This window comes from Musa acuminata, chromosome BXJ1-6, assembly GCF_036884655.1.
Source record: "Musa acuminata AAA Group cultivar baxijiao chromosome BXJ1-6, Cavendish_Baxijiao_AAA, whole genome shotgun sequence".
NCBI classification, from domain to species: domain Eukaryota; kingdom Viridiplantae; phylum Streptophyta; class Magnoliopsida; order Zingiberales; family Musaceae; genus Musa; species Musa acuminata.
The window spans coordinates 15,203,904-15,230,938 of NC_088332.1; the positions used below are offsets into that span (position 1 = coordinate 15,203,904).

Sequence of the window (27,035 nt, forward strand, 5' to 3'; positions counted from 1 at the left end):
AGCCTCCCCGAAGCCTCCCATTGTCCCTTAGGACCACCAAAAGAGAGAACGGGTTAGAGAGAACGCCTCAATCGGGATCCACAAGCAAACATCTCCGAAAAACACTTCATAGACAATGCAAATTACAAATAGACTTTACAAGCTCTGAACAATTGCACAACAAAGGGTAAAATGGTTCATTATAGACCGAAAATCTCTCGCACGTGTCCACATGACACAACCTTTATTTACAAGCCTAAAGAGGCCACCAACCCAACTAAAATGGGACTATTAAGCCTTCGGCCGACCCTCTACATGCTGTACAAGACATGAACATGCCAAAAGACACGGACATACATAAGCATTACATCAAACATCTTGTTTAGAAGTTTGTCCGTGACAATCAGGTGCGGTGTTTTTCCTTAGCGAAAGGCGGTAGCAACATTGGCATCTTCCTCCATCGAGCTCTTATCATTGCAACGTTTTCCATGGACATCCTCCAGGATCGTTGCCTCGACCTCCTTCGAAGCTGAACAAGGGCCACCACACCGTGCCCTCTTATTCTCCCACTTCTCCTCCCTGCACCAACAACATTCTTTACTATCACCCTTCCTCTGCCTCTTCCTACAGAAGCAAAGCTGACGCAGCCTTGCAACTGCTCCCCGGCCAGCGACCTCTCCTTCTCGTTCCCGCATCTCGCTCGAGCGAGAAGTGCCGCTGTCGCCGTCCTTGCCGCAGTAGTCCTCTTTGCCACAATAGTTGCAGTAGTAGTGATCTGCTCTTCTCCCAAGTTGCTGTCCCTTGCTCCTTCTTCGCCTCAACAAGCAGCATCCGGAATCATTTCCAAGTTCTCAACTATAGAACTGTTGCATAGAGACTGTAGCACTATTGCACAGAGATCTACAGCTTTATACAATATTGATCATTATCAATATTGATCAACAACTCACAAATCCATTTGCCACCATAACCCACAACCCATTTGCCACCACCTCTTTCTCTCTGATCATTGTCATCGCTGCAGACTTCTAGTTGCTCCCACATATTGGAACATATCCTCCGTATGTCCTCATCATTTATCTCTGATGCTCCTATTACTGTTCCTGTAGGGAACCATAGTACTTTCTCACATACAGGTCTTATCTCCATAAATGTAGCAACCCTCATCCCCTTCAAATTATCCAAAGGGGGCAACTACGCATCCTAGCGTGCTTAATTCTCTAATATACTATTTGGCTATGATCTTCTAGGCTATGTCGATGGCTCTCTTCGTTGTCTACCGACGATGCTCAACATCCCAGGCGCACCCAATCCAATACCAAATCCGGACCACAAATTATGGTTATGCCAGGATCGTCTTATCCTTCAAGCTATTCAAACCTCGGTCGCTGGATCCCTTGCTTTCATGTGACACTGCTACCGAAGCTTGGTGCAAGTTGCAAACCACCCTAGCCAATCGTTCCCACACTCTTAGTCTCTTGTCCAATCTCATGATGATAAAACAAGAGGGAAGTACTGTTGCTGATTATCTACATAACATAAGGATTATCACCGATAACTTGGCCTTGATAGGTCATTCCCTCAGTGATGAAGAAGTTACTGTTCATATCCTCAATGGCCTAGGAGACGAGTATAAGGAATTGGTAGTAGCAATATGCGCACGTGATTCACCAGTGTCATTTGAAGAACTCTATGACAAGTTGACCGACTATGAGATATATCTCAAGCGTGAGGACAAGTTACCAAGACCATCCATTATAGCTCAAGTCAGTCAACAATCTAAGAAGAAAAGCAACCGGTACAACAAATCTATCAACAAAGGTTTGGCCAGCATGCCTACACTTGTGGGCTCCAAACAAACCTCCCATCCTCAACATTTCAATTACAACCATCAAGGCGGCTGCTTCAATTATCCTCAACCCTGGTGTCCTGATCACATAAATCAACAAAGAGTTGTCTGCCAACTATGTGAAAGTTGGCCACTCTACAAAAGTCTATAGAACTCGACTTAGACTTCCTCTTCCGTCGCATTGGCCTCGTGCAAATCTTACAGCTACTCCGACTATTGGTCATCAAAATTGGATTGTGGACTCTGGTGCATCTCATCACATCACCTCTGATTTATAAAACTTGTTTGTCCACAACGATTATGGAGGAAACGAAGACATCATCATCGGTGACAGTAACGAACTCCCCATTACTCATACTGGTTCCACAATGCTTAATTCACATAACACTTCGTTTACGCTAGATGATATTTTGTGTGCACCCCATATCAAACGAAACCTCATTTCTATTTCTCAATTCTGCAAACAGAATTGAGAGTTGTCCTGATCATATAAATCAACAAAGAGTTTTCTGCCAACTATGTGACAAAGTTGGCCACTCTACAAAAGTCTGTAGAACTCGACTCAGACTTCCTCTTCCGTCGCATTGGCCTCGCGCAAATCTTACAGCTACTCTGACTATTGGTCATCAAAATTGTTTTGTGGACTCTGGCGCATCTCATCATATCACCTCTGATTTACAAAACTTGTCTATCCACAACGATTATGGAGAAAATGAAGACATCATCATCGATGACAGTAACGGACTCCCCATTACTCATACTGATTCCACAATGCTTAATTCACATAGCACTTCGTTTACGCTAGATGATGTTTTGTGTGCACCCCATATCAAATGAAACCTCATTTCTATTTCTCAATTCTGCAAACAAAATCATACCTCAATTGAATCCTTTTCTGACTCCTTTCTTGTCAAGGATTTGAGCACGGGGGCACCCTTGGTCCGAGGCCAGAGTAAAGACAACATTAACGAGTGGTCGTTAGTTTCACAAATCATCCAACCCACTGTTTACTCTTCAGTCGCAGCTCCAACTGATGTGTGACATCGTCGTCTTGGTCATCCCTCAACTTTTATTCAGTAAAAATTGCTTTCCCAATATTCTCTTCCTACGCTTATAACCAATAACATCATAACTCATTGTGATGCTTGTTTAAATAATAAAAGTCATAGACTTTCCTTTGGAAAATCCTCCATATCTTGCTCTAAACCCCTTGGTTATTTACACTAATGTTTGGGGCCCTACTCCAATCACTTCTTTTGACAAATTCAGATTTTATATTATTTTCGTAGACTATTTTACTAAATACACATGGTTATACCCTCTTCATCATAAATCTGAAGTTTTAACAGTCTTTACCAACTTTCGAAGATTGATCGAGAACTTTTTTCAGTCTAAAATTAAAACTGTTTACTCCGATGGTGGCGGTGAATATCAAGCCCTCACATCCTGCCTATCGGCTTGTGGTATACAACACATCAAGTCACCTCCACACACTCCTCAACTCATCGGCTTTGCTGAATACAAATATCGACATATAGTTGAAACTGGTCTCACACTTCTACACCAAGCCTCTATGCCACCAACTTTTTAGACTGCAGCATTTCAATCTGCCATCTACCTCATTAATCGTATGCTCACTCTTGTCCTTAAATACGAGTCACCATTTGAAAAATTATTTCATAAATCCCTAAACCTTCAAAAACTCAAAGTGTTTGGATGTTTATGTTATCCATGACTCCGTCCCTATGCCTTACATAAGTTAACATCAAAATCTAAACCTTGCGTTTTCATTGGATACTCCCTTGACCATAATGCTTTTCGATGCTATGAACACCAATCTCGAAAATTCTTTACGTCCTGTCATGTTATTACCTTTTCATTTCATAACCCTGAGTCTCCTACTGTGCGACCTACTCCTTCACATATACATCATTGGAGTACGCCATAAATCTCGTCAACCGAGTCTCCCATAATATCATCCAGTCCTTCTCCTCAAGATCCACACTCTCTCATTCTTCCATTGCAATAGCTCCTCATCCCCTCCATTATGCCTCTCTCTTCTTCACAAGGTTCTCCTACGACCGAAGGCATTCCCTCGGAATCACATTCACTACCTTTATTCTCTTTTGGGACCAATGACACTAAAGTCTCTCAGCCTATTCTAATCTGTGCCCCTCCACCGCCCATACCTATAACACCTTTTATAGCCCCTGGACATCCAATGACAACATGCTCCAAAAGTGGTGTCTTTAAACCATGATAAATCCTTGACTTACATACCATCACAATATCCTCGTCAGAGACCACTGAACCTATCACAATTACTCAAGCCCAAAAATCTCTATATTAGCATAAAGCCATGTGTGAAGAATATGATGCACTCCTCTATAATTCTACATGGACCCTTGTACCCTCTCATCCCACACAAAATATTATCGGGTGTAAGTGGGTCTTTCGAATTAAGCAGAACCCAGATGGATCCATAGCTAGATATAAAGTGCGTCTAGTGGCCAAAGGGTTTTATCAACCACCTAGTGTTGACTTCACAAAGACATTCAACCTTGTTGTTAAACCCACAATAATCCGACTTGTTCTGAGTTTGACCATATCAAAAGGTTGGTATTTACATTAACTCGACGTTAACAATGCCTTTCTACAAGAGACCCTAATTGACGATGTCTTCATATAGCAGCCTCGTAGCTTCATCCACCCTCAATATCCAAATCATATCTGTAAACTACAAAAAGCTATTTATGGATTTTGTCAGGCTCCAAGAGCTTGGTACACTGAACTTGGCTCGTTTTTGGCATCAATTGGCTTCATCAACTCTAAGTCTGATATCTCCTTATTTCTTCATACTAAAGTAGTAATATATTATATCTTCTGGTATATATGGATGATATTATTATCACAGGCAACAATTCTATGGAAATCAAGGCATTCCTTAAGCATTTAGCAGATCGATTCTCCCTTAAAGATCTAGGAATCTTGAACTATTTTTTGGGAGTGGAAGCAACATACACATCTTCCGGGCTCTTCCTATCACAACGAAAGTATGTTGAAGATCTATTATCTAAAATGAACATGCAAGATGCAAAGGCAGTTACAATATCTTTGTCTACTGGTGAGTCGCTCAAACTATATGATGAAAGCTCTACTATAGACCCAACTCAATACCGTCAAGTCCTTGGCTCCTTACAGTACTTATCTTTCACCCATCCAGATATCTCATTTGTGGTCAATAAATTATCCCATTTCATGCATCGACTATCTACTATCATTAGTCTGCAGTCAAACGAATATTATGATATCTTTACGAGACTATCAATCATGGCATCTTTTTTTTCGTAAACACTCCCCCCTTCATCTCCATGCCTTTGTTGATACTGGTTGGGCAGGGAATTTTGATGACAGAACACATCCGCATCGGGGGGTATATTCTCTTCTTTGGACCTAATCCAATCAGTTGGAGTTCCAAGAAGCAAAAGACAATTGCATGTTCTACAACTGAAGCTGAATACCGTGCCATTGCCATCGCTACTACAAAACTCAATTGGGTCATGAATCTCCTCAAGGAACTTGGCATCAATATCAACTCTACTCCTATAATATATTGCGACAATGTCGAAGCCACTTATCTATGCGCCAATCCGGTATTCCACTCACGCATGAAACACATTGCCATCGACTTTTACTTTGTGCGAGAACAAGTTGTCAAATATCAACTACGTATTTCTCACGTACATACGGCTGATCAATTAGCGGACTCCCTCACGAAGCCTCTCACCCGTAAATCGCTTTCATCACATCGGTCCAAGATCGGTGTCCTTGACAAAAGCACATTCTTGCGAGGGCATGATAGCAAATGATAACAATCAAGATCTTCCATGATAACAACTTCCATAATAGTCAAGATCTCCCCAACTACATGATGAGATATCATAAATCTGTTAAGGAAAATCCTATTGAGAAAAATTCTCTCTTCTAAACATGTATAAATATGGAGTAGTGTGTATTATTTTAATCAATACAATCTTCTTCTTTCAATTTCATTTCTATCATGATCCATAATCTCTTAGGAAAAATAAAAGCTTCAAAGATTCTCTTAAGCAACGATTTAAAAGAAATCTAAATTCGTTATTCTACATCTCTCGTAGCAAAGGCTCTAAGTAGTCAAGCATAATAGATACTCAAGCAAATCTTTTCCTTAGTTGGATCAGTAGATCTGGGAGTTACAATCAGGTTGGGATGATGAACATTGGAGGTTAGAAAGTTCTCTGTGCCAAGGAAAGAGGTTAACAGCATGACCTTCGAGGAACCAGGAGCCTCTTGTGAGGATGCTCATCTTATCTTACTCCGATCGAAAGTAGAAGCACAAAATATCCCCCTGCAAGGTCAAAGGACAGGAAGTTTGTCTCAATCACCTCCAAAGAAGGTACTTTGCCAAACAAATTATCGTATAGACAAAGCTTCTAGTTGTCCCTTATTTGTTATACCTTTGTTGGGTCGATGACTTAAATATATCCTAGTGATTTTGACAGTAATATTGATGTCGAAGTTCCATGAGTCGACAGAGGAGGAGGGCATGACCTTCTACTGTGCTCCGAAGTTCATTAGAGAAGGAGGCACTAACTAGGGTAGAAGGAAGAGTTCTAAAGGCATTTGATGGAGGAGAAGCATCTTGTTGTTCACCAGAGGAAGGAGGGGTCGGTGAAGGTGAAGAGCCATGGGATTGTGTGCTGGTAGCGAGTTAGGAGGCTTCTTTTTCACTTTGGAAAAAACAAAAACAAAATCAAAATTGATTTATTATTTCAAATTAGTTATTTATTAAGCTATTTATTATTATTATTTAATAATGAGAACTTGGATTCTCATTAGATTTGAAATAATCAAATCGTTGATTATTCTCATTCGAAACATAGTTGGAAGAGTCTGTTTGTATATATATATACGGACTCATCATCTCCCATGCAACTTTAGTTGGGTGTCACTTTGGTTTGGTCGTATGCAAAGAAAGTCTTTGGTACATATGACAGCGAAGCGACTGTGTTGCCCTCTTCTTGTCCGTAGCTCTTATCTGCTTCGGAGTAGAGCTCGAATACTATGGACAACGACGAGGGCTAAACCTTAGTGTCCACGATAATACGATACCTGAGACACGAGACCGACACAAATGGACGGTATGGTTCCCATTCTGCCACGTTGACGTGCATGGCTCCACCAATCAAACCACATGTCAGTCGGCGCTGCTGCAGCGATGTGACTTTCCAATTAGATTTCGAATCCACTTTTTCACGGAAATAATAATAGAGATCGGATCGTATTTTTAATTATATTATATCATATTTTATATTTGCCATATTTGCTATGATTGGATGTGATGGATGATCGCATGAGGCCATAGCATCGTCGCCGAGGAGGATGACATGAGGCCGAAGCAGAGGGAGAGAGATGACGAACGGTCGAGCTGGAATGATATTATCACGCATGCTCATGTCATCATAACGCCCCATTCGACTGGCGATACCCGGTGGCCAGCGTTTTTGCATTTAAGCCCAAGACTTATTTATTATTACGATCGTATTTTTCGGTTTTGTTTAGGAAAGCTGTGAAAGGGAATTTGCAGAGCCTTTTAGAAGTTTCTTTTACATTCTTCACCTTTTTATAATATCAACATAGAAATTCCATTATCCATTTTTGAAGTGTAATTACTCTTTAAATTGTATTAATTTTGCTATATTTTTAATCGGATATATTCATGAAAACACTAATGGCCTTTTTGTTTGGAGTGCAGTGTAATTTTGTAAATGAAAAGGGCTAATTTGTAAACATGATCCTTTCACCCGCATTGGAAAGTGAAAGCGAGGTTTAGTGGCCAAACTGCGGGGGTACAATTATCACAAGTTCAATTAAATCCAAGTAGCATTTGGCGTCCGCCGGAGCTCGATATCACCAGCCCGAGAGTCTGAAGAGAGAGAGAGAGAAGAGAGAGAGAGAGAGAGAGAGTGTGTGTGTGAGTTCAAGAAAACGTCTGTGGAAGGGAGTCCAAACCAAACCCTTGCTGTGGCACGTCTCGGGATCAATCCGGTGAAACCCCGTCGCTAGAGATCCAAGTGCAAAGCTTCTGAAGAAGGCGCCTTCATCATCGGAGGTCTCCGTCACCCCTTCGGTCCGTGGATTCGAACAAAAGCAAGCCGTTCCCCTTTGTCGGTTTCCAATCTGTCTTCCGCCGTGAATAGCTTTTATCTCTTGGGAAGCTGCTTCCGTGCTTTATTTCGGTTACTTTGCAAGTGGTACACCACACCCGGTGCCCCAAGCGAACGCCGGTCTTGCTTCGGCCTTCGGTTGCGGAAGAAAGTGGACGAGTATTAGTTTATGCAGACGAAGGCGCAAGAAAAAGGTTCGGATCTCGAGCACTTTTCCGGTGGGGCTGTGGTCCAAAGGTTTCTATTTCTGGCAAAAAAAGTTGCAATTTTGACCCTCGAGTTCTAATTTTTCAGCAAGGTGCTCGGTTTCTTGCTTGCTTGATCCCCCTTTTTGTTTCTAGTTGTGGTAAAAAGGATCGAGTTATCGGGCGATTTCTGTGACCTGGATACTGGTTCTTTCTGATTTTTGGAATACCGGAGTGTGATTCTTTAAACGGAGGGTGTAATTTGGGGATGTTGCAACCCAGAAGTTCTTTCTTGGAATCTGCTTCCGCCATTCCTTTTTCTTCCTATGGGTTTGAAAACAAGGACTCGGTCTTTCGATGGCCCAAACAGAGTTGGTGATGCCTACCTGTATCTGGATTACTAATAATTTGAACTGATGCATCAAAGATTTCGTCTCTTTGATTGGCTCATATAGGCTGTTTAATCCCTACCCTCGAGAAAGATGGTGCCTTCAGGACCCCCTACTCCGGTTGGGGGAGGCCAGTCGGTCCCGGCCTCGCTTCTCCGGACAAACTCTGCCATGTCGAGAGGAGCCCAGCCTGGTTCTCTCCCTTCTCAGCAGCCAGCTTCGCCCTTGGTTTCTCCTCGCACCCAATTCGACAATATTGGTAATGGTAATGGCAACAACATGAACTTGTTGGGTAACTACACCAACATATCATCGCTCCTCAACCAATCAACTGGAAATGGAGTGCCTGTGTCCGGCGGAGGGCTTTCGGCAGCTTCTCTTGGTCTTCAACAACGTGGTGGTGTCGGAAGTGCAGTTGAGATGCTAAGCTCTGCTGAACTTGATCCTCTCTCGTTCACTTCAGCATCTAGCCTAGCCCAAAGACAGTCTTTGCAGAATCCATCTAGGAATCAGCTTGCAGTGGATCGTTCACAGAACGAGCATCGTGAGGGAATGCACAAGTTTCGGCGACAGTTCTCCTTGCCTCACATCCAGCAGCAAATGCTGAGGGGTGGGTTGGGCAATATGGGCCCTATAGCTCCTGTTAAGTTGGAACCGCAGATGGATCCGTCTGATAAAACTGGTCCATCGCAGAACTTGCAGACCTTGTGTAGCTCCAGTGCCACAAAATTGGAGCCGCAGCAGCTGCACTCTGTTAGAAGTCTGGGCCCAGCAAAACTGGAACGTCAGCATTCCGATACAGCTCTTGGTCTGCAACAGCAGCAGCACCAGTTGCTGCAGATGTCAAGGCCGCCATCTCAGGCTGCTGCTGCTGCACAGATGAGTCTCCTGCAACAACAGAGGATGTTGCAGCTTCAGCAACAACAACAGCAACAGATACTTCAAACCCGACCACAACAAAGAAACCAGTTGCAACAGCAGCTTCAACAGGCTTCTATAAGACCTCAAATAAAACCCACATTGTATGAGCCAGGAACGTGTGCTCGACGTTTGACTCAATATATGTACCACCAGCAGCATAGACCAGAAGTATTAAGTTTTTCATGTCATGTTTCGTGCTTTGTTTTGGTGTCTTTTGTTTTTACACTTTTTTTCCATATTCAGGATAATAATATCAAATTTTGGAGAAAATTTGTTGCGGAATACTTTGCCCCCAATGCCAGGAAGAGATGGTGTGTTTCTCTCTATGGAAGTGGGCGTCAAACTACTGGTGTTTTTCCTCAGGTGTATTTACCATTGACACTTTGCTTCACTTGTTTTCTACATCTTGATGGCTGTTGTATCCTTTTGTTCTAGCTTATTTAGAATTTAAACATGGATCGTGGTTGATGTTCATGCACAGATTGGTGTTCATCATGGAGTAAATTGTAATCTCATGACTAAATTGTCTACTAACGTCTTCACATATGTTCATGTGAATTTTTCAGGATGCATGGCACTGTGAAGTATGCAACCGTAAACCTGGTCGTGGTTTTGGTATGTAAAATCTTTTAATAAAGTTTCCTGTCTTTTTTGTTCCCAATTATGTTGAGATGTATATATAGTTTCTTATGTGGTTTATGTCTTGGTTCCTTGTAATTTGATATTATTTTCTTTTGCATATTGATTTTTGAAGAAACAACTTTTGAAGTTTTGCCACGACTATATCAAATTAAATATGCCAGTGGTACTTTGGAGGAACTTCTATATGTTGATATGCCTCGTGAATATCAAAATGCATTGGGTCAGATTGTCCTCGATTATGGTAAAGCAATTCAGGAGAGTGTCTATGAGCAGTTACGCGTGGTGCGTGAAGGTCAACTGCGGATTGTTTTCTCTGCTGAATTGAAGGTATAATATAACTAAAGGAGCTGAATTTTTGGTAATAGTGATGTTTTTTGTGAGCTTCCTTCTTCTATTATATTTTATTGTCATAATCCTCGTTCCTTATCCATGGCCAGATATGTTCGTGGGAGTTCTGTGCCAGGCAGCATGAGGAGCTTGTTCCTCGAAGGTTGTTAATACCACAGGTATAGGTGACATATGGTCATGTAAATGTTATCTGGATAATGTAATGTAGCATCCAAATGATGTCCTTGTAGTCCTTGATAAGGTGTATCAATGGGTCCCTTGCTTCAGGTGAGTCAACTTGGAGCCGCCGCGCAGAAATATCAGAATACAGCTCAAAATTCACCTCCCAGCATATCTGCTCAGGACTTGCAAAATACTTGTAATTCGTAAGTCTTCTCTACCTATAATATATTGGTTTTGCTTGGTTAGATGTAAATGTTCTTATCTTTAGACTCACTGACACTGGTTTTGGAATTTACACACTTACATGTAACATCATTTTATATGTAATGTATTATGCTGCAATTGTGGTTGTATAGGCATGTGAAAATGAAACAGTCGGTTGAAATCTTACTTTTCCTGGTGCAATAGCATTCTTTAGGTTTCAGTCAATCGTGATACATGATTTATAAAACTGTAAAATTCTGGTCTAGGATGCGTTATCTGGTGATGTTCCATATTATTTCATGCTATCAAGCTAATTTCATTATAGCAAACCCTGTGTTGCATGGGAAGGTCTCTATTGGCCTAATAGAGAAGCATATGAAACTCTCTAGCAACCATTTGATAACATGACAGGAACTCAGGTATCATGTCCTTGTGAACCTCTGCTGGTAGAATATGTACTGAGGTGTGTAAGGTGCGTGTGATTCTGGTGAGATGAGCTGTGGATATTACAAGCTTTATCATCAATTTGGCTACTTATAGATATTAAACTGGTTAACAGTTATATGGCCTACTCAGACGGGCTGTAATATCTCATGTTATATATATCTTCTTATAGGGTGATGTAGGGAGACAACTGAAGCACTGAACCCACTGCTCTCCAACTCCCAATGCCTCTGCTTATAGCCATGCTGACTAATTTTAGTCTTTGATGCCCTTGAAAATCCACCATCCATTTGTAAAAATAGCCATAAAATCTTCATTGTTTCCCTTAGAGATCTTAAAATAAAAGCCATGAGTCTGGCCATGAATTGATGAGGCAAGCTGAAGACCTTGAAGTCTCCATCAGATGAATTGCACATTTCTCTAGTCCAGTTGCCATAACGAGCAATTCATGTCAATGCACATGTCTACCTCTGCCATCCTTGAATACCTTGAGCAAAACTCCATAGTCCTTCCATCGCTTCTATCGTCAATCTATCTATCTTTGCTGCCATTCTCAAATAAATTGCTGCTGAGGAAGAAATTGTTCTAGTTGGTTATATAGTTGTTTGGGTGCCAATTTCTTGATAGCCAATTAATGAAGGTTGTTTGCTGAGATGCATTGTCCTGTTAATGGCATAGGGCTTTGCAGCCTTTGCTTGTCCTATGCCAAGCTTATGGAGCAAAGTAGAGACAAAAGAACAATCAAGTTCCTTGCTTTCAGGTTAACTTAAATTAGAGAACCAAAGTCTTTTTTGTAGTCATTTACATTATATTATTTGTTTCTTAAATTGCATGTTTGTTTTTACATTTATCTACCTTGCATGCAAGGTGTCCTAGGTTATGATTAACTGCACCGCGGAACATTGGATGCTCTGTGTGCCAGTTTATTTCTATTTTTTCAGATCTTCAATCAGGATAATATAATTCTATTATGACAACTTTGGAGTTGTATGTCAGATTTGTGGTGTCTGCTCGTCAATTGGCTAAAACTCTGGAGGTGCCATTAGTAAATGATCTAGGATATACAAAAAGATATATCCGTTGCCTTCAGGTTGGTTGCTTTCTGATACTTCAGTTCCTGTTTTCGTGATAGTGTGTTTTACCTGTTAGCTGACTTCTTTCTTCTGTTATTTAAGTTGCAACATGTTGCAATTTGCACAACTCCTTGGCCTTTTTTGTCTTTAGTGCTTATCCATTTATTTGATAAGCTCTCTTTTGCTGGTTAATTTATTTCTACTCCATCCCCATCCTGAATTTTTTTCTAATGCATGGTTAAAAATGTTATGTTCAGAAAATCTTCTTTAGATTCTGTTTAAGACTTGCAAATGTAAGATTCCATGTGCTAAATCTTGGTACCTATAGGGCAATAGGTATAACCAACAATGTAAAATCTGAACTAGTGCATTATTAAAGTTCAGACTATGAGGAGTCACTGATTGTTTAGATATTTGCTAGATCTTAGATGAGATGGCTGGCTAAATAAAATTTTCAACTGCAGCTTCTTTTTTTCAGAGCCTATATCCAATATTGAGTTAGCTATTGGCAAAATAAGTCTCGTTTTTTTCTATTTACATTAGATTTTGCACTTTTATTGTGGAATTCCTTCTTTAAGCATTGCTTGCAAGTCTTAATACATTATTTGTTCATGCTTAAGACTAAATAAATATTCGGGTTGCTTGGTTTTTGATGGGTTCTTGATGGTGCCACTAAGGACACACACTTTAATGGATGTAAACCAGTAATGTTGCTTTTTCTTGGGTTTGTCCCTGAGGTAACTCACATAATTGTCTCAAGTGCATTATGGTACAGTAATCAAGCTCGGAGACAATTAACCATTACATGAATATTTAAGCATAACATTCCCCACAGTACATCAAACAAACTCTAAAATATGCAATTTAATTTGACCATAATCAATTTCACCTAAGATATGGATTGACAATTCTGATTCGAATCAAATAATTCAGCATATATCACATTGATAAAAGCACATTTATGTTTCTATTTCATGAATATGGTATTTTCTGGGCCTTCCTGAGGGACCAAAGAAGTTGTCTAGTTATGAATCAGGCATAGAATGCACATTACATGTTAGGTTTTGACTTTTTAAAAGGGATTTCGAAATCTGGCGCAAAGGTTTAAAGTCGTTACAGTTTGTCCAGATTTATGACACTATTCTGTCAAGCATGTGCAATAGCTATTTTTCACCAACATTAGCTAATTTAGCTTTTATTCCATTGAGGGAAATGTCTTTGAAAAATCCTAGGGACACAATATTTCTTTCTTGTATTCTGTAACCTGGTCTCTGTTAATGCCTATACTTGTCTAGTTGGTACCTGTAATATGAACGAACTTAAGATCTACGTGGAGCATCTCCATAGGTTTGCTCGGTTGTGATCAGCCTATGGTCTGGCTCTTTGGGATCTGTCTGATTGTATTGGTAGTAATAGATCAAATACAAATTACTATAAAATGACAAATATAAAAAGTCAAAAGATTAGAAAACGGGTAAATGTTAAAGGTAGAACTGTATGTGCTAGAAAATTTTCATATGTATTATTTCAGATAATTTGGAAATATTTTACAAAAGTAAATCATAGATATTATAAAAAACCCTATGAAAAGGGAGTCATATGCATGTATCAGTGGTGAAGGGTAGATTTTATTTCTTCTCTTCTTTTCTCGTCCTCCTTTGCTTCTTTTCTTTTTTCCTTCTTTCCCTCTTTAGTTGGTAGACTCTAGCTAAAAGACCAATAAAGTGGCTAAGTCGGCATCTACCAGACAAAATTTACCATGCTCAGGTGTTTCCAGTTTCGGTGAGCCTCTCACTTTCTCTGGCAACAAGTTTGAAATATCGGCAAAGTCAGCTTCAGGACTGATGAAACTTGATTCAGATTGGCTGATCCACTGAACCTCAGCATCTCGTACTTACAGAATGATTGTACAGAATGTAGTTGACTACTGATGAGTGGTATTACATGTTTCTCATTGGGTTTTTCTATGTTGTATTTCAGAAGCATTCCAAATGGCACACTATTTTTCATTAGTATTCTCATATGTGTTTCATTAAGCAAGATGTGATGAAACTAAGTTACAGAGAGGCATTTTTTTAAACCTTTTTATTGAATTATTGAATCTACAGATATCGGAGGTGGTTAATAGTATGAAAGACCTGATTGATTACAGCAGAGAAACCAGGACTGGACCTGTGGGTAAGTTCATTCCTTCCTCTATCTGAGCATGCCTCATAGTAGATTTTTGGTTGGCACATTAACAAGTTCTAAGTTGCTCAGTTGCTGTTTAAACATCCTTCTAGAACTCTGTAGTGAACTCTTTGCTTTGATCTAGATAATGCAATGTTTTAAAAAGCAGCTGTGGTTGTTACCATAGATGTCACTATAGGCTTGGGTCTACAGGCACTACACCACCATGTGTGCCACTGGTTTTGGCTTTTAGGTTTCTGGACAGTTTCTAAGCAATTCCAAGGCTGCTATGGTGCTTGCCACTATCGAATTTTTATGCCTCCTTAAGCCTATTAGTCATAGCAGCCATGGCAACCCAGTTGACTGATGAGGGGTCTGTTCTGAGTCATCATTTCAAAGAACCAGCTAAGCAATTAAAATGCAACATGCACAAAATTTGTGTCACTAAAATGAGCATGTTGAGGTGGATATTTGTAGTTACCTGGAAAGATAGAAAAGAATTTTTATTTGTAAATGATTGGTTGTAGCTCTGATACAAAATTAAACAAGGGAGAACCATCTAAAGTTTTGATGGTATAGACATGTTTTGAAGGGATCTATAGAGGTTCTGGTCAGACGATGTGAGGCAAGAAGTACCCGTGGTGTGAGTAAAGGTAGAGGTAAGCCCAAGGAGCCTTCTCTGAAAGCTATATATCAAGGTTTGAATGCTATTGTTGTAACTAAGGAGTATTAGCTTTGCACACACTCAATGATGGTAAAGATCTATGTAGCTGACTTGAAATATTTGGGCATCATGGCTTCTTATTGTTGTTTTTTTTCTGTATCTCTGCTAAAATAAAATATCTAGAATTTAGTAAGATATATGATAGTGCTCCTGATCTTGGTTCATGATACCATCGATAGTGTGTGCTATGTGCCATCCTCCATGAATAACCCAGGCTGCTATGGGATTGTAATGTTCATGATGCATAAGATACAGAGATACTGTTGATTGTTTGTAAAATCACAGTTTTTTATTTTGGTGTTCATCTATGAGAAAAACGTGGTACGTGGCTTGTCAATGATATGGAGCTGGAAGGGATAACCATATTTTTAATTATATGGAATTTCTTTTTCAAACTATTAGTCATGACTTGGAAAGTAACTGTTGATATTTTTTTCCCTTTATGAAAGTGACCTTTGTTAGCTTGAAATTTGATTGAAGGGTTTGAAAGTTTCTCACATTATCAAGTTCAGTCTGACCAGTTTGTTTTATAATAGCTATTTCTAAATTTTATCTTGTCAATTTCATCTTTTGTTCAGATAGTTTAAACAGCTTCCCACGAAAAGCTTCTTTTGGACTGCACCCTCAACAAACCCAACAACCCAAGGATCACCAGATGGTTGCCCAAAACTCAACCCACAATGATCAGAGCTCTTCTCATGTAAATAGTGTTCAGATTGCTGGTTGTAATGGTGCAATGAATGTTGAGAATTCCCTTGGAAATCTAACCGCGACCTGCACCACAACTTCCATATCGGAGCTTCTTCACCAGAACTCTCTAAATTCAAGGCAAGGAAACCTGGTGAGCACCACAAATGACCAAAGTGGTGGTGGGAGTGTGGTTCCAATACCATCAGCCAGCTCCTCCAATTCACTGCTCCCTTCCCAACCAAATGCATCTTCTCCTTTTCCCTCTCAGATGCCATCCGCATTAAGTGGTAACAATGCCCCAACCTCTCTTAACCTTGTTCATTTGAACTCTGTTCCCCCACCTGCAAATATGTCAATGTTGCAACAACCTCCGGTACAGTCTCATGAAGCCAACCCAACTGGATCACAGAGTTCTGTGCAGAAAATCTTACAGGAAATGATGTCCTCTCAGCTGAATGGTGTAGGCAACTTGGAAGATGAGTTGAAGGGACTTAATGGTGTTACACCTGCTTTGAACGGAGTTGATTGTCTGGTCAGAAACGGGATGGCAAACAACTCGGGTTATGGAGAAATGGGTTTCAGTGCCATGGGTATGACTGATCAATCAACAACTGCTAATGGATTAAGAGCGGTTATGGCAAATGATACTATGACCATGACTGGTAGGGTTGGGATGAACCACCTGTCACAGTATCCACACACCATGAATCATCAGCAGTTGCAGGACATGGAAAGCAGGCTTTTGAGTGGGTCTGGACATGTTAATGGTTTTGACAATCTTCAGTTTGATTGGAAATCCTCACCTTAAAGAGTGAAACAGACTTATTTTGCAACAATAGTACATGGGCAATAGCTGAAGGACTTTTACCACCACCTCATTTACATGTGTTCCAGTCCATTGCAGCCCATGTAATTCTCACTTTCTGTATTAATCTTATGTCTAGTTTAGCTTGATTTGCATCTGAGGCATCCCACATTTATAATGAATTAGTGACAACTTTTTCATCAAGGGACATCATGGTAAGCATCATATTTACAAAAGGAGAGCAAGCAAGCAGATTAGAGTAGCTTCCTTGTGCTAGCTTGCATGCTATGCATACAGCAGAAAGGTATTTTCAAAGTATCAGCTTAAATCAGTGGAGGTTTACGCGAAAGAGAAAAAAATTGTAAGCCGACACCACACCCTCTCTTTTTGGGGATTTATATTATCTTTTTGGTTGTTTCAGTCAAATATCACAAGACTACAAAATTTGATCGCAAAGTCGATACTTCTGTGAATGAGATAAAATGTTTATGTTCTTTCTGCCACACAATTTTCTTTGTTTTGCATGTTTTTAAAAGTTACAGTCGAATAAATCATAAATAATAGGAACACTGGATGACAATCTGGACATTAAAGCTGAATGAATCTGTAATGACATTACTTTGTGATCTAATTCCTAAGTAGCGTACTGCACATGCTGTATGGTCTATTCAATAATTGCATGCCCATCTGAAGCTTATTCTTTACAGCAGTCTTCTAACATTGCACATAAAGCCTCTGATTATTCTGTATTAACTGTGTTTGTTTGCCCTTGTAACTGCAATTGTTAGTTATGTAATATATGAACTTTAGATTTTGTTCTTTTCACCTCTTGAGAGTCTCTCAGAGGTAAGCTTATAATATATATCTCTCTATCGTCTTGTTTATCTTTCTTGCATATATACTCTCCATTGCTTGTTTAGACAAGGTATTCAGGGCTGTAGTTATTGACACATCCCTCTTCTTGCAAGTAAGCTCTGATGGTTTATTTTGGCACCAAATACACATCAAGCCTCTGTGGTGGAGGAAACAGATTTTGACAGTTAATTCTCTTGAGGTTGCAGTTTGCTCAGTTCCTCCTTGCAGTTGGATCCTCTTATTTAGAACCACGATCTCATCTTGGAATGGATTGTTGGTTGATCAGAATATAATATTAGAATGTCATGTGGATCAGTTGGTATAACAGTTCTGATACTTGGGATATCTGGACTGGAATTCACAAAGAAGAGCAAATTTTGCAGGAATAAGCATGGCAGATAACAATTGTTCATGAACCGACTATAGTGCAGTGATGTCAGGTATGCAAGGAAATTTGTTTTTTTTGGTATATTAGAAGATATATATATGTACTGTTCGAATTACTTTTAAGGTTACATGTCCATAAATGCCTCTCTTCTTGTAATCTTGAAAGTTCTTTTGTGCATTTAAAGTTTGCTATGGATCTTACAGGTTTACATTGTGATAAAAGTTACTGAATCAAAATCTAAAATGTGTAATGTTGATGTTGATTATTTTTAGTTTTTGTTAAATCTTGACGGATGCAAAAATGTCAAATTAGTACTTATAAGCCTCTTTCTATCTCTTTGTACAAAATTAGTTTATTGTTTAGAACTATGGAAATCATAGTAGTGTAATGTAGCTTCTCTGTTTTCAAAAGAAAGTGTTGTGACATGCGAAGTTAGCATCTTGATCTTGGTTTTGGTTACTTAGCTTCCTTGACACCATAAATTATTTCAACCCAGGATTGTAATTTCGGTGTATCGAGCTTTGCTTGATATGGTATGTACCGAGGTGTATCGATGTTATGTAAGTACGTATCGATGATACATCCAAAATCATAAAAAAAATTTTAAAATACTAAAAATAGAAAAAAAAAGTTAGATTAGGATTATTAAGTTATAAATAAATATAAATATAGTATAAGTTTAGTAAAAATAATGTAAATTAGGAAAGAATAGTATTATATATATTTTTGATTACATTGAATTGATTGAATATTTATCAAATTTTGATTAAATTATTAAAATTATTAATTATAATATTAAAAATTTTAATTAAATCTAATTAAATTTATTATACTATAACAAACATATGATTTAATCCTTGATATGCATAAAATATAAAGATTTGATCTATTTAGTATTTAATTAAAAAAAATAATATTAAACATACCAATCACAATATTAGAGACCTCAATTACTTCATAGTTAACATCATTCTATAATCAAAAACATATTAAGCAATATATTAGATATTCAGTCATATATCATATAGAATAGGTTTATTCATCTCATAAATTAATAAAAAATTAAAAAAAGAGTGTTCTTCCTCTTAATCCTTTCAAATTGGTCTTTTAAATTTGATTCAATTCACAAATCATAATTTTGATGAGTTTAGGAGAGTGAAAATATGAGAATAATAAGAGATAAGTGAAAAAGAGTTTGACATATTCTAAGAGATTGAAAGTGTGAAATGAATTGAAAGAGGGGAGAGGAAAGAGTTTAAAAATCATTTTCTAAGTCTTAAATGATCAAATTGATTGTTTGAAATAGGGCAATCTTAGCCCTTGATCGGTAATGATCGGATTTTGATCATTACCGTCCGGTATGGACCCTGTATCGCTTGATACGGGGGGTCAAGTGACCAGTACCACCCGGTGGAGGGCGATCTATGTACATATATACTATTGGATCGGTACGTATGTATGTTAACTAGTTTGATTAAGACTCAATTGATTGATATATAACAATCAACTCGGTGCTTGTTTATAATGTTCCATGTCAGATATTTGAAAGCTATTGCTTATCCATGGATGCATATGCTGCAATAATGCAGCCGAAGCTGATGTTATGAATGTGAAACAAACTATTTTCACAGTCTTCCTTTTCGAGCATCACGGATCAAATAACAAAGCCAAGGTGCAGCTGAATGATAAGTGGCTTGTGATAGATGCGTGTGTATGTATCTCGACAAGTGTTGAAATAGTTTTTGGTGTCAAGGAAGTCAAGTAGCCCAAAACAAAGATCAAGATGCTAACTTCCTTTCTTTCTTTTGGATAAAAAAAGGAAGCTACAGAACACTACTATGATCTAAACAATAAACTAATTTAATAGACAGCAGTAATAATAATAATAATAATTATTTATAAAAAAATAAAATTGACGACCTTGTAATAAATAAACTATCAAATTAGATCGATGTTGGTAGATAATTAATTAGATGGAAGTACATAACTGAGACATGATTTTGCAATCTTGTACGTGAATCGAAATGCACACCAAATTAAGATAGACGTACAAAGTTTCAGATCCTTACTGGCTTTCGATCGCAAATGGTATTTTCTGGTCTGGTCTAGCTTTTTGTGGAGGTCACAAGTTGACATCCAAAGGACATATCAACAACCTAAATCATATTCGATTTCATCTAACTCTCTTTCGATGTTGTGGCTTAGTAAAAACGACGCCAAGTTTTATAATCACAAGGCTCTTCCTTTCTACTTTATTGTGCAATGAAAATTTGAAATATTAGATTGCCTATTTGTAACCCAACAAGATCTCCCCCTTGCTATTATTTACGCAATATCTATCTATCTATCTATATAGACATTTCAAGGATAAAATATATTATATATATAGATATAGATGTAATATATCTATCTATAAAGTTCTCTTTCTTGTTAGATTATATGATCTTATCTTATTAATAAGATATATTATAAATCTAATTCAAATCAATATTATTATAGTTTTTGGATCCGAAAACGGTGTCTGTAAATAGATAAAATTCTTTCTAAATGATATTGAAAGATACGCATCATAAATATGATATATTGTTATTTGATTTTAATTCTAATATTAAAATTTTTTCGTGTAATATAATATAGCATATTATAGTCTTTATGGTTACACCCCTCTCAAAATGATGCTTGGCTTATAACAATCTGTATATATTAAAAACTAAAAAAGTTTTTGTTTGAAGTGGATTCTCGTGGGGGATCGATAGAAGATATGACATCCTCTTTCAAGTTTGTGACATGTGGCTAACACTTAGATTCACGGCTCACTCCACCTTCGATGTTTAAATTGCTTAATTATTTAGAATTGTGGAAATCATAGTAGCTTTCCTTTTTCCAAATTAAAGAAAGTGTGGTGACGTGACAAGATTTTGACTACTTGGTTTCTTCGACACCATAAACACTTCTTGATATACATGCATTTATCACAAGGCACTTATCATTCAGCTGCACATTGTGTGTGTGTTTCTTTGGCTTTGTTATGAAATATTTGATTCAGGATGACTAAAAAAAGGATTATGAAAATAGTTTCATATTGATAAAAGTCAAGAGAGTTGGATTAGAGTAGTTGAATTGATGGACACGAGACATGGATACGTGAGGGTTATTACGATCTAAGTGGTCGTATGAAAGGATAGGAAGAGAGAAGATGAATCTAATTCTCCTTGCAGATTGATATCATTGTGGTTTTCGGATTGAAAGATGGTGTCTCTGTAAATCAGATAAAGTTTTCAATTGACATCGAAAACTACGCGTCGTAAATATGATCTATTGTTATTTAATTCAATCTTGACATTAAAATGTTTTTACGTAACATAATATAGCATATTATGTTTTTATGCTTATACCTCTCTTAGCTTATAATAGTTTGTATATATTAAAAACTAAAAAAGTTTTTGTTTGAAGTGAAGATTCTCGGGCGATCAATAAGATATGACATCCTCTTTTAAAGTTTGTCACCTTTGATGTCACATCTAAGTTGAATTGCTTAATTATTTAGAATTGTGGAAATGATAGTAGCTTTCCTTTTTCCAAATTAAAGAAAGTGTGGAGACGTGGGAAGATTTTGACTACTTGGTTTCTTCGACACCATAAACTTTTTCAACACTTCCTTGATACACATGCATTTATCACAAAGCACTGATCATTCAGCTGCACATCGTGTGTTTCATTGGCTTTGTTATGAAATATTTGATCCGAAACGATTAAAACAGGATTATGAAAGTAGTTTAACATTGATCGATATCGATTTTTATTTTTATTTTTTGACTCTAATGTATGTATGTATGTTAACTAAGTTTGTTTGAGACTCGTTGTTGAGATATAAGGGTGCTTGTTTGTAAGTTCCATGTCAAATCTTGCAAGCTATTGCTTGTTGTGCACGGGAATCCATGGATGCATGCACAATAATGCAGCCAAGCTGATGGCCCTATCATACGTACATATCATCATCATCAGCGGAGACTGGTGATCGATCACCTCTGTAGCGGGCTGACGTGATCGATCACCAGTCTCCGCTGTGGTGATCACATCGCCCTTACTGCATTCAGTCAATTGATGATCGATGATAGATAAGCAAGTGGCTACTAAATTCATATCCTTGGTATGCATTGTTAAGGTTTGATTCATAGTTATCTATCTAGATAGTTATCATGATTCAGTGGTTATAGAATGATTGCAATTGTAATCTAGTAATTATAGGATGATTTCAATAATATAGGATGGTTGTCACTAGGTCCTATAAATAGGACTCTAGTCATAGAGATATCATGTGTATTTGCTATTCTGTTTTTTCCTTGCTCCTCTATCCCCAACGTGCATCGGACTGATGATGATGAGTGCGGCTGTTACCCCCTACAAGTACTGCGCGCACAAGCTGGCTGGCTTCGGCTTCGGCGAACACATGGATCTCGGACTTCCTGCTCTCCTCCCACTGCTGCCTTTCGCGTTCCTCCTCCTGTGGAGGAGATCCGTCTCCGAGTTCCAGCCGAACCATGAACCTCCTCTCCCTCCCAGCCCTTGGGGGCTGCCCGTCATTGGCCACATCCACCACCTCGTCGGAAAGCCCACCCACCAGGCGCTGCGTGACCTTGCCGCCCAGCACGGGCCCCTCGTGCTCGTCCGCGTCGGCCAGGTCGACGTGGTGGTCGTCTCCTCCCGCGAGGCCGCCGAAGAGGTCCTGAAGACCCAGGACGCCAACTTCGCCGACCGCCCTGCGCTCGCCGCCGCCAAAGTCATCACCTACGGCTGCGTGGACGTGGCCTTCTCCCCGTACGGGAGCTACTGGAGACACCTAAGGAAGATCTGCGCCACGGAGCTATTCAGCATGAAGCGCGTCAAGTCCTTCGCCTCGGTCAGGGAGGACGCCATCCTCCGCTTGCTGAGGGACGTCTCCATGACGCCCCCGGCGGTCCCCATCAACCTCAGCAACAAGTTCATGACGGTGATCGGCGACATCATTTCTGCGGCAGTGGTTGGCAAGAGATTCGAGCAGCAGCAGATTTAAATCTGCTGCTGCCACTCGTCAAGGAGGCGTTGTTATCACTGTCCAGGTTTAGCTTCGCTGACTCCTTCCCCAAGTTGAAGTTCGTAGATGTCGTCACCGGCACGAGCTTCAGGTTGAATAGGATCCGACGGGAGTTTGAAAATATCACGGACGACATAATTAGGCAGCACCAGATAAAGAAGGCGGGCGGAGCAGGAGACGTGGAGGAAGATTTGGTTGATGTGCTCATGAGATTTAAAGACCAAGGAGACCTTTCACTGCACAGCATCAAGGCTGTGATCCAGGTCGGAACATCTTCTCTCTCGTAAACTGAAATGTAACATTTAAATTAGTTGAATATAATGCCTATTTATATGAAGAAAAAAATTTCTTTAACTGATCAGCAAAATTTTCTTGTGTGGTTGAGAAAATTTTATTTGCTGTCATGCCCTCACAAGATTGAGCACCTGTCAAGGATGTCGATCTTGAACCGATGCAACGAAAATAATTTACGAGCGATAGGCTTCGTGAATGAGTCTGCTAGTTGATTAGCCATTGAGGTCCCTCTAAGATATCACAAAATTCGTTTGATTGTAGACTAATGTATAGTAGATGATCGATGCATGAATTATGATAATTTATTGATATTAAATGAGATATTTGTATGAGTGAGAGCTAAGTATTATAAGAAACCAAGTACTTGTCGGTATTGAGTAGAGTTCGTAGCAGAGCTTCCATCATATAATTTGAGTGATTCACTAGTAGAGAGGAGAGTTGTAACATTCTTTGCATCCTGCATATTTGTCTTTGATAATAAATTTTGAATATATTTTCCTTGTGATGGGAAGAGACTTGAAGATGTAAATGTTGCTTTCACTCTCAAAATATAGCTCGAGGTTCCAAGATCTTTCAGGGAGAATCAATCAGCCAATTGCTTTAGGAATGCTTGAATCTCCAAAGGATCATTGCCCGTGATAATAATATCATCCACATACACCATAAGATATATTGTGCCTCCATTTTGTTGGCGTATGAATAACGAGGCATCAGACTTGGAGTTGATGAAGCAAATTGATGTAAAAAACGAGCCAAGTTTAATATATTAAGTTCTTGGAGCTTAAATAATTATGATGGATTCACTGGCCTTAGGGGAGGAGTTTGTTATAACATATAGGTCAAGGACTTGATGTGGTTTGAAAATATAGCTTTTGGAGCATATTGTTATTGATGTCTATGGGCTATGGAAGTGGTAGGTCGTATTGTTGGTATAGTTGGTGGTGAGTCATTGACACGGGCCAGGCCAACCTATAGCACTTCAATGTCACTAGGTCTAGGAGAAGGTAAAGCCAATGGCGATATTGCCGAGGGCATTGCTTCATCAATAGGGGAAACTAATGAAGAAGTGTGAGATCAGTTTTAACTATATGTCGATGTTTACGTTTGGTAGAGCCAACTAATTGGGGAGTATGTGAGGGTGACTTGAGATGTTGTATATCACAAGCTGAGAGGCATAATATGAGGGTTTGATATTCGCCTCCGTCATCAAAGTAAACTGTTATATATGAAGACCGAAAGAAATTCTTGACCAACTTTCTAAAGTTGGTAAAAATTGTTAAAATTTCAGATTTATCGTGTAAATGATATAACCATATCTACTTAGTGAAATAGCCTATAAAAATAATATAAAATCTGAACTTGTCAAAAGAAGAGGTTGGGGCAGAGTCCTAAACATCGATATAAATACTTTCAAATTGTTTAGAGTAAGATATGAAGGATGTGCCAAAAGGTAGTTTATGACTTTTATTGTTAAGATAAGTATTATTACAATGAATTATAATGCTACTAGTTTTAAAGGTAGAAATATAATAACGAAAAGTAATTTTTGTTGGATAAAGGACAATGGGTGACCAAGATGACGTTGCTACACATCAATCGGAGTTGCAACTAAAGAGTGAACAATGGGTTTGTTTATTTGTGAAGCTGATGGCCACTCGTAAATGTTGTCTTTGTTCTGGCCTTGGACTAAAGATGCCCCCGTGCTCAAATCTTTGATAAGAAAAGAATTAGGAAAGAATTCAATTAAGGTATTATTTTGTTTGTAAAATTGAGAAACAAAAATGAGGTTTTGTTATGTGATATGCACATAAAATATCATCTAAGTGTAAAGGTTGTGGTAAGTGAATTAAGTGTTGTGGAACTAGTATGACTAATGAGAATTCCTTTACCATCACCGATGATGATATCTTCATTTCCGCCATAGTTGCTGTAGATAGACAAGTTCTAAAGATCAGAGGTGATGTGATGAGAGGAGCCAGAGTTCACAATCCAATTAGGTTGGCTGGTAGTCAAAGTAATCATGAGATTCGGTTGAGTATTCGAGGAAGTCTGGGTCAAGACCGACAGACTTTCGTAGAGTATTCGACTTTATCACACAATTGGCAAATGATTCTTTGTTGGCTTGTGAGGTCAATTCGCTAGGGTTGATGACTATTAAAGTTCCCACCTTGATAATGATAATTGAAATGTTAATGATGTGGATGAGGAGGGGTATGTTTATGACCTATAGGGTCAGGAAGCAGCTTAGCCAGACCTTTGTTGACGTGTTTATTGTACTAGTTGCTCTTCCTCTTGGATTTTTGACTAACCTGAGATATAATAGTTGGTCTAGGCAACCTATCATTATGCTTTAAATATGTCTCATAGTCAGTCAATTTATCATAGAGTTCTTCAAATTATATTGGTGAGTCGTGTGCCTGAATTGCTATTGTCAGTTCCTTGTACTTGTCTCCTAGATCGTTAAAGGTATAGACTAGGACTTCTTCATCATTGAAAGAATGACCTATCAAAGCTAAGTCATCGATGATAACTTTGATATTTTATAGATAATCAACAATAGTACTTCCCTCTTATTTCGTTTTCATTATATTGAATAGAAGTCCGAGCATGCGAGTACGCGAGCGATTTGCCAAGGTGGTTTGCAACTTGTACCATTCTTTTATAATAATCGTACATGAGATATCAGTGGGGCGATGAACCCAATGGCTGAGGCTTGAATAGCTTGGAGGATGAGATGATCTTGATGTAATCATAGTTTGTGGGCTGGATTTAGTGCTGGAATAGGTTTTTCTGGGATGTTGATCATTGATGGTGGATATAAGAGAGAGCCGTCAATGTAGCCTAGTAGATCATATCCAAATAGGAGATTAGAAAGTTGTGCATATTAAAATGCGTAGTTGTCGCCTTTGGATAATTTGAAAGGGATGAGTATTGTAGCATTGATGGTGATAAGGCCTGTATGTTGAGAAGTGCTATGGTTCCTTGGAGGGATAATAATTGGAGCATCAGAGGTAGACGATGAAGACATTTAGAGGATATGTATCTGAGGGAGCAAGTTGGGAGTCGTCGATTGTAGAAGAAGGGTGGAATATGGCTGCGACAAGGTGCAATGCTTCTTCCAGAGGCACGGTTGCTGCAACGAGCAAGGCAAAGTTGCTACAGTTCTACAGATCTTGTGGCAGAAGATCTGAGCGATAAAGAACTTGTCATCCCATCAGATTCACCAGGAAGTTGGCAGTTGAAAGCTCTCTTGCTGTTACTATAAGAGCTCAGATCGTCAAATCTGGGATGGAGACAGTGTTGTCGAAGAGGGTGGCAGCATTGGGAAAGGTGGGAAGGGGCGCTTGGGGCAAGCAGAGTGCCTTGTGCTCTTCTACTAGAGGGGAGAAACTCGAGGACTTTGGAGGTGTCACGGGATGGGGCTAGTCGTGTTCGTTGCAATCGTTGCCTCCGGGATGTCATCCGATGGCTTTGTCGTAGGTGGCGGAGTTGTGGCTTGAGAGGCTGAAAAGCGAGGACACTACAGCGGAGAGGAGCGATAGTGGTGAGGTGGCCAACGTTGTGCTCTCACGAAGAAGGTAGATCAGCCACTTGGTGGATTCTGCGGTGTGGATCTACAGTCGAACTTGGTTGA

The 27,035-nt window shown here is 39.1% G+C and overlaps 2 protein-coding genes across 6 annotated transcripts; both read left to right on the plus strand.

Annotated features, from left to right (window-relative positions):
- Positions 1-7,767: 7,767 nt before the first annotated feature.
- On the plus strand, positions 7,768-18,235 carry LOC103988145 (transcriptional corepressor SEUSS). 5 transcript variants are annotated; one of them, XR_001978709.2, is made up of 10 exons: positions 7,768-9,697; positions 9,773-9,892; positions 10,096-10,144; positions 10,284-10,498; positions 10,609-10,677; positions 10,787-10,884; positions 12,326-12,419; positions 14,511-14,580; positions 15,874-17,151; positions 17,759-18,235. XR_001978709.2 is itself a non-coding variant. In XM_009406683.3 (9 exons), exons 1-9 carry the CDS (start codon positions 8,702-8,704, stop codon positions 16,791-16,793), a joined length of 2,631 nt encoding a protein of 876 aa, XP_009404958.2. In that variant the 5' UTR covers positions 7,768-8,701; the 3' UTR covers positions 16,794-18,235. The 5 variants fall into 5 exon arrangements, 1 of the variants encoding a protein (XP_009404958.2); XR_671947.3 differs by having other exon boundaries at positions 17,763-18,235; XR_671948.3 differs by having other exon boundaries at positions 15,874-16,894; positions 16,977-18,235.
- A 4,173-nt stretch (positions 18,236-22,408) lies between these two features.
- LOC135677460 (cytochrome P450 71D11-like) lies at positions 22,409-23,086 on the plus strand. Its single transcript, XM_065189820.1, has one exon. The coding sequence runs from the start codon at positions 22,409-22,411 to the stop codon at positions 23,084-23,086; it is 678 nt and encodes a 225-aa protein (XP_065045892.1).
- The last annotated feature ends 3,949 nt before the right edge of the window (positions 23,087-27,035 follow it).

Bases quoted from the DNA above. Each gene is read 5' to 3' on its own strand.
- LOC103988145 (XM_009406683.3), top strand. From the start codon at position 8,702: ATGGTGCCTTCAGGACCCCCTACTCCGGTTGGGGGAGGCCAGTCGGTC. The intron at 9,698-9,772 runs GTATTAAGTTTT...TTCCATATTCAG, and splicing joins ACCAGCAGCATAGACCAGAA to GATAATAATATCAAATTTTG. The intron at 10,499-10,608 runs GTATAATATAAC...ATCCATGGCCAG, and splicing joins TTTTCTCTGCTGAATTGAAG to ATATGTTCGTGGGAGTTCTG.
- LOC135677460 (XM_065189820.1), top strand. From the start codon at position 22,409: ATGATGATGAGTGCGGCTGTTACCCCCTACAAGTACTGCGCGCACAAG.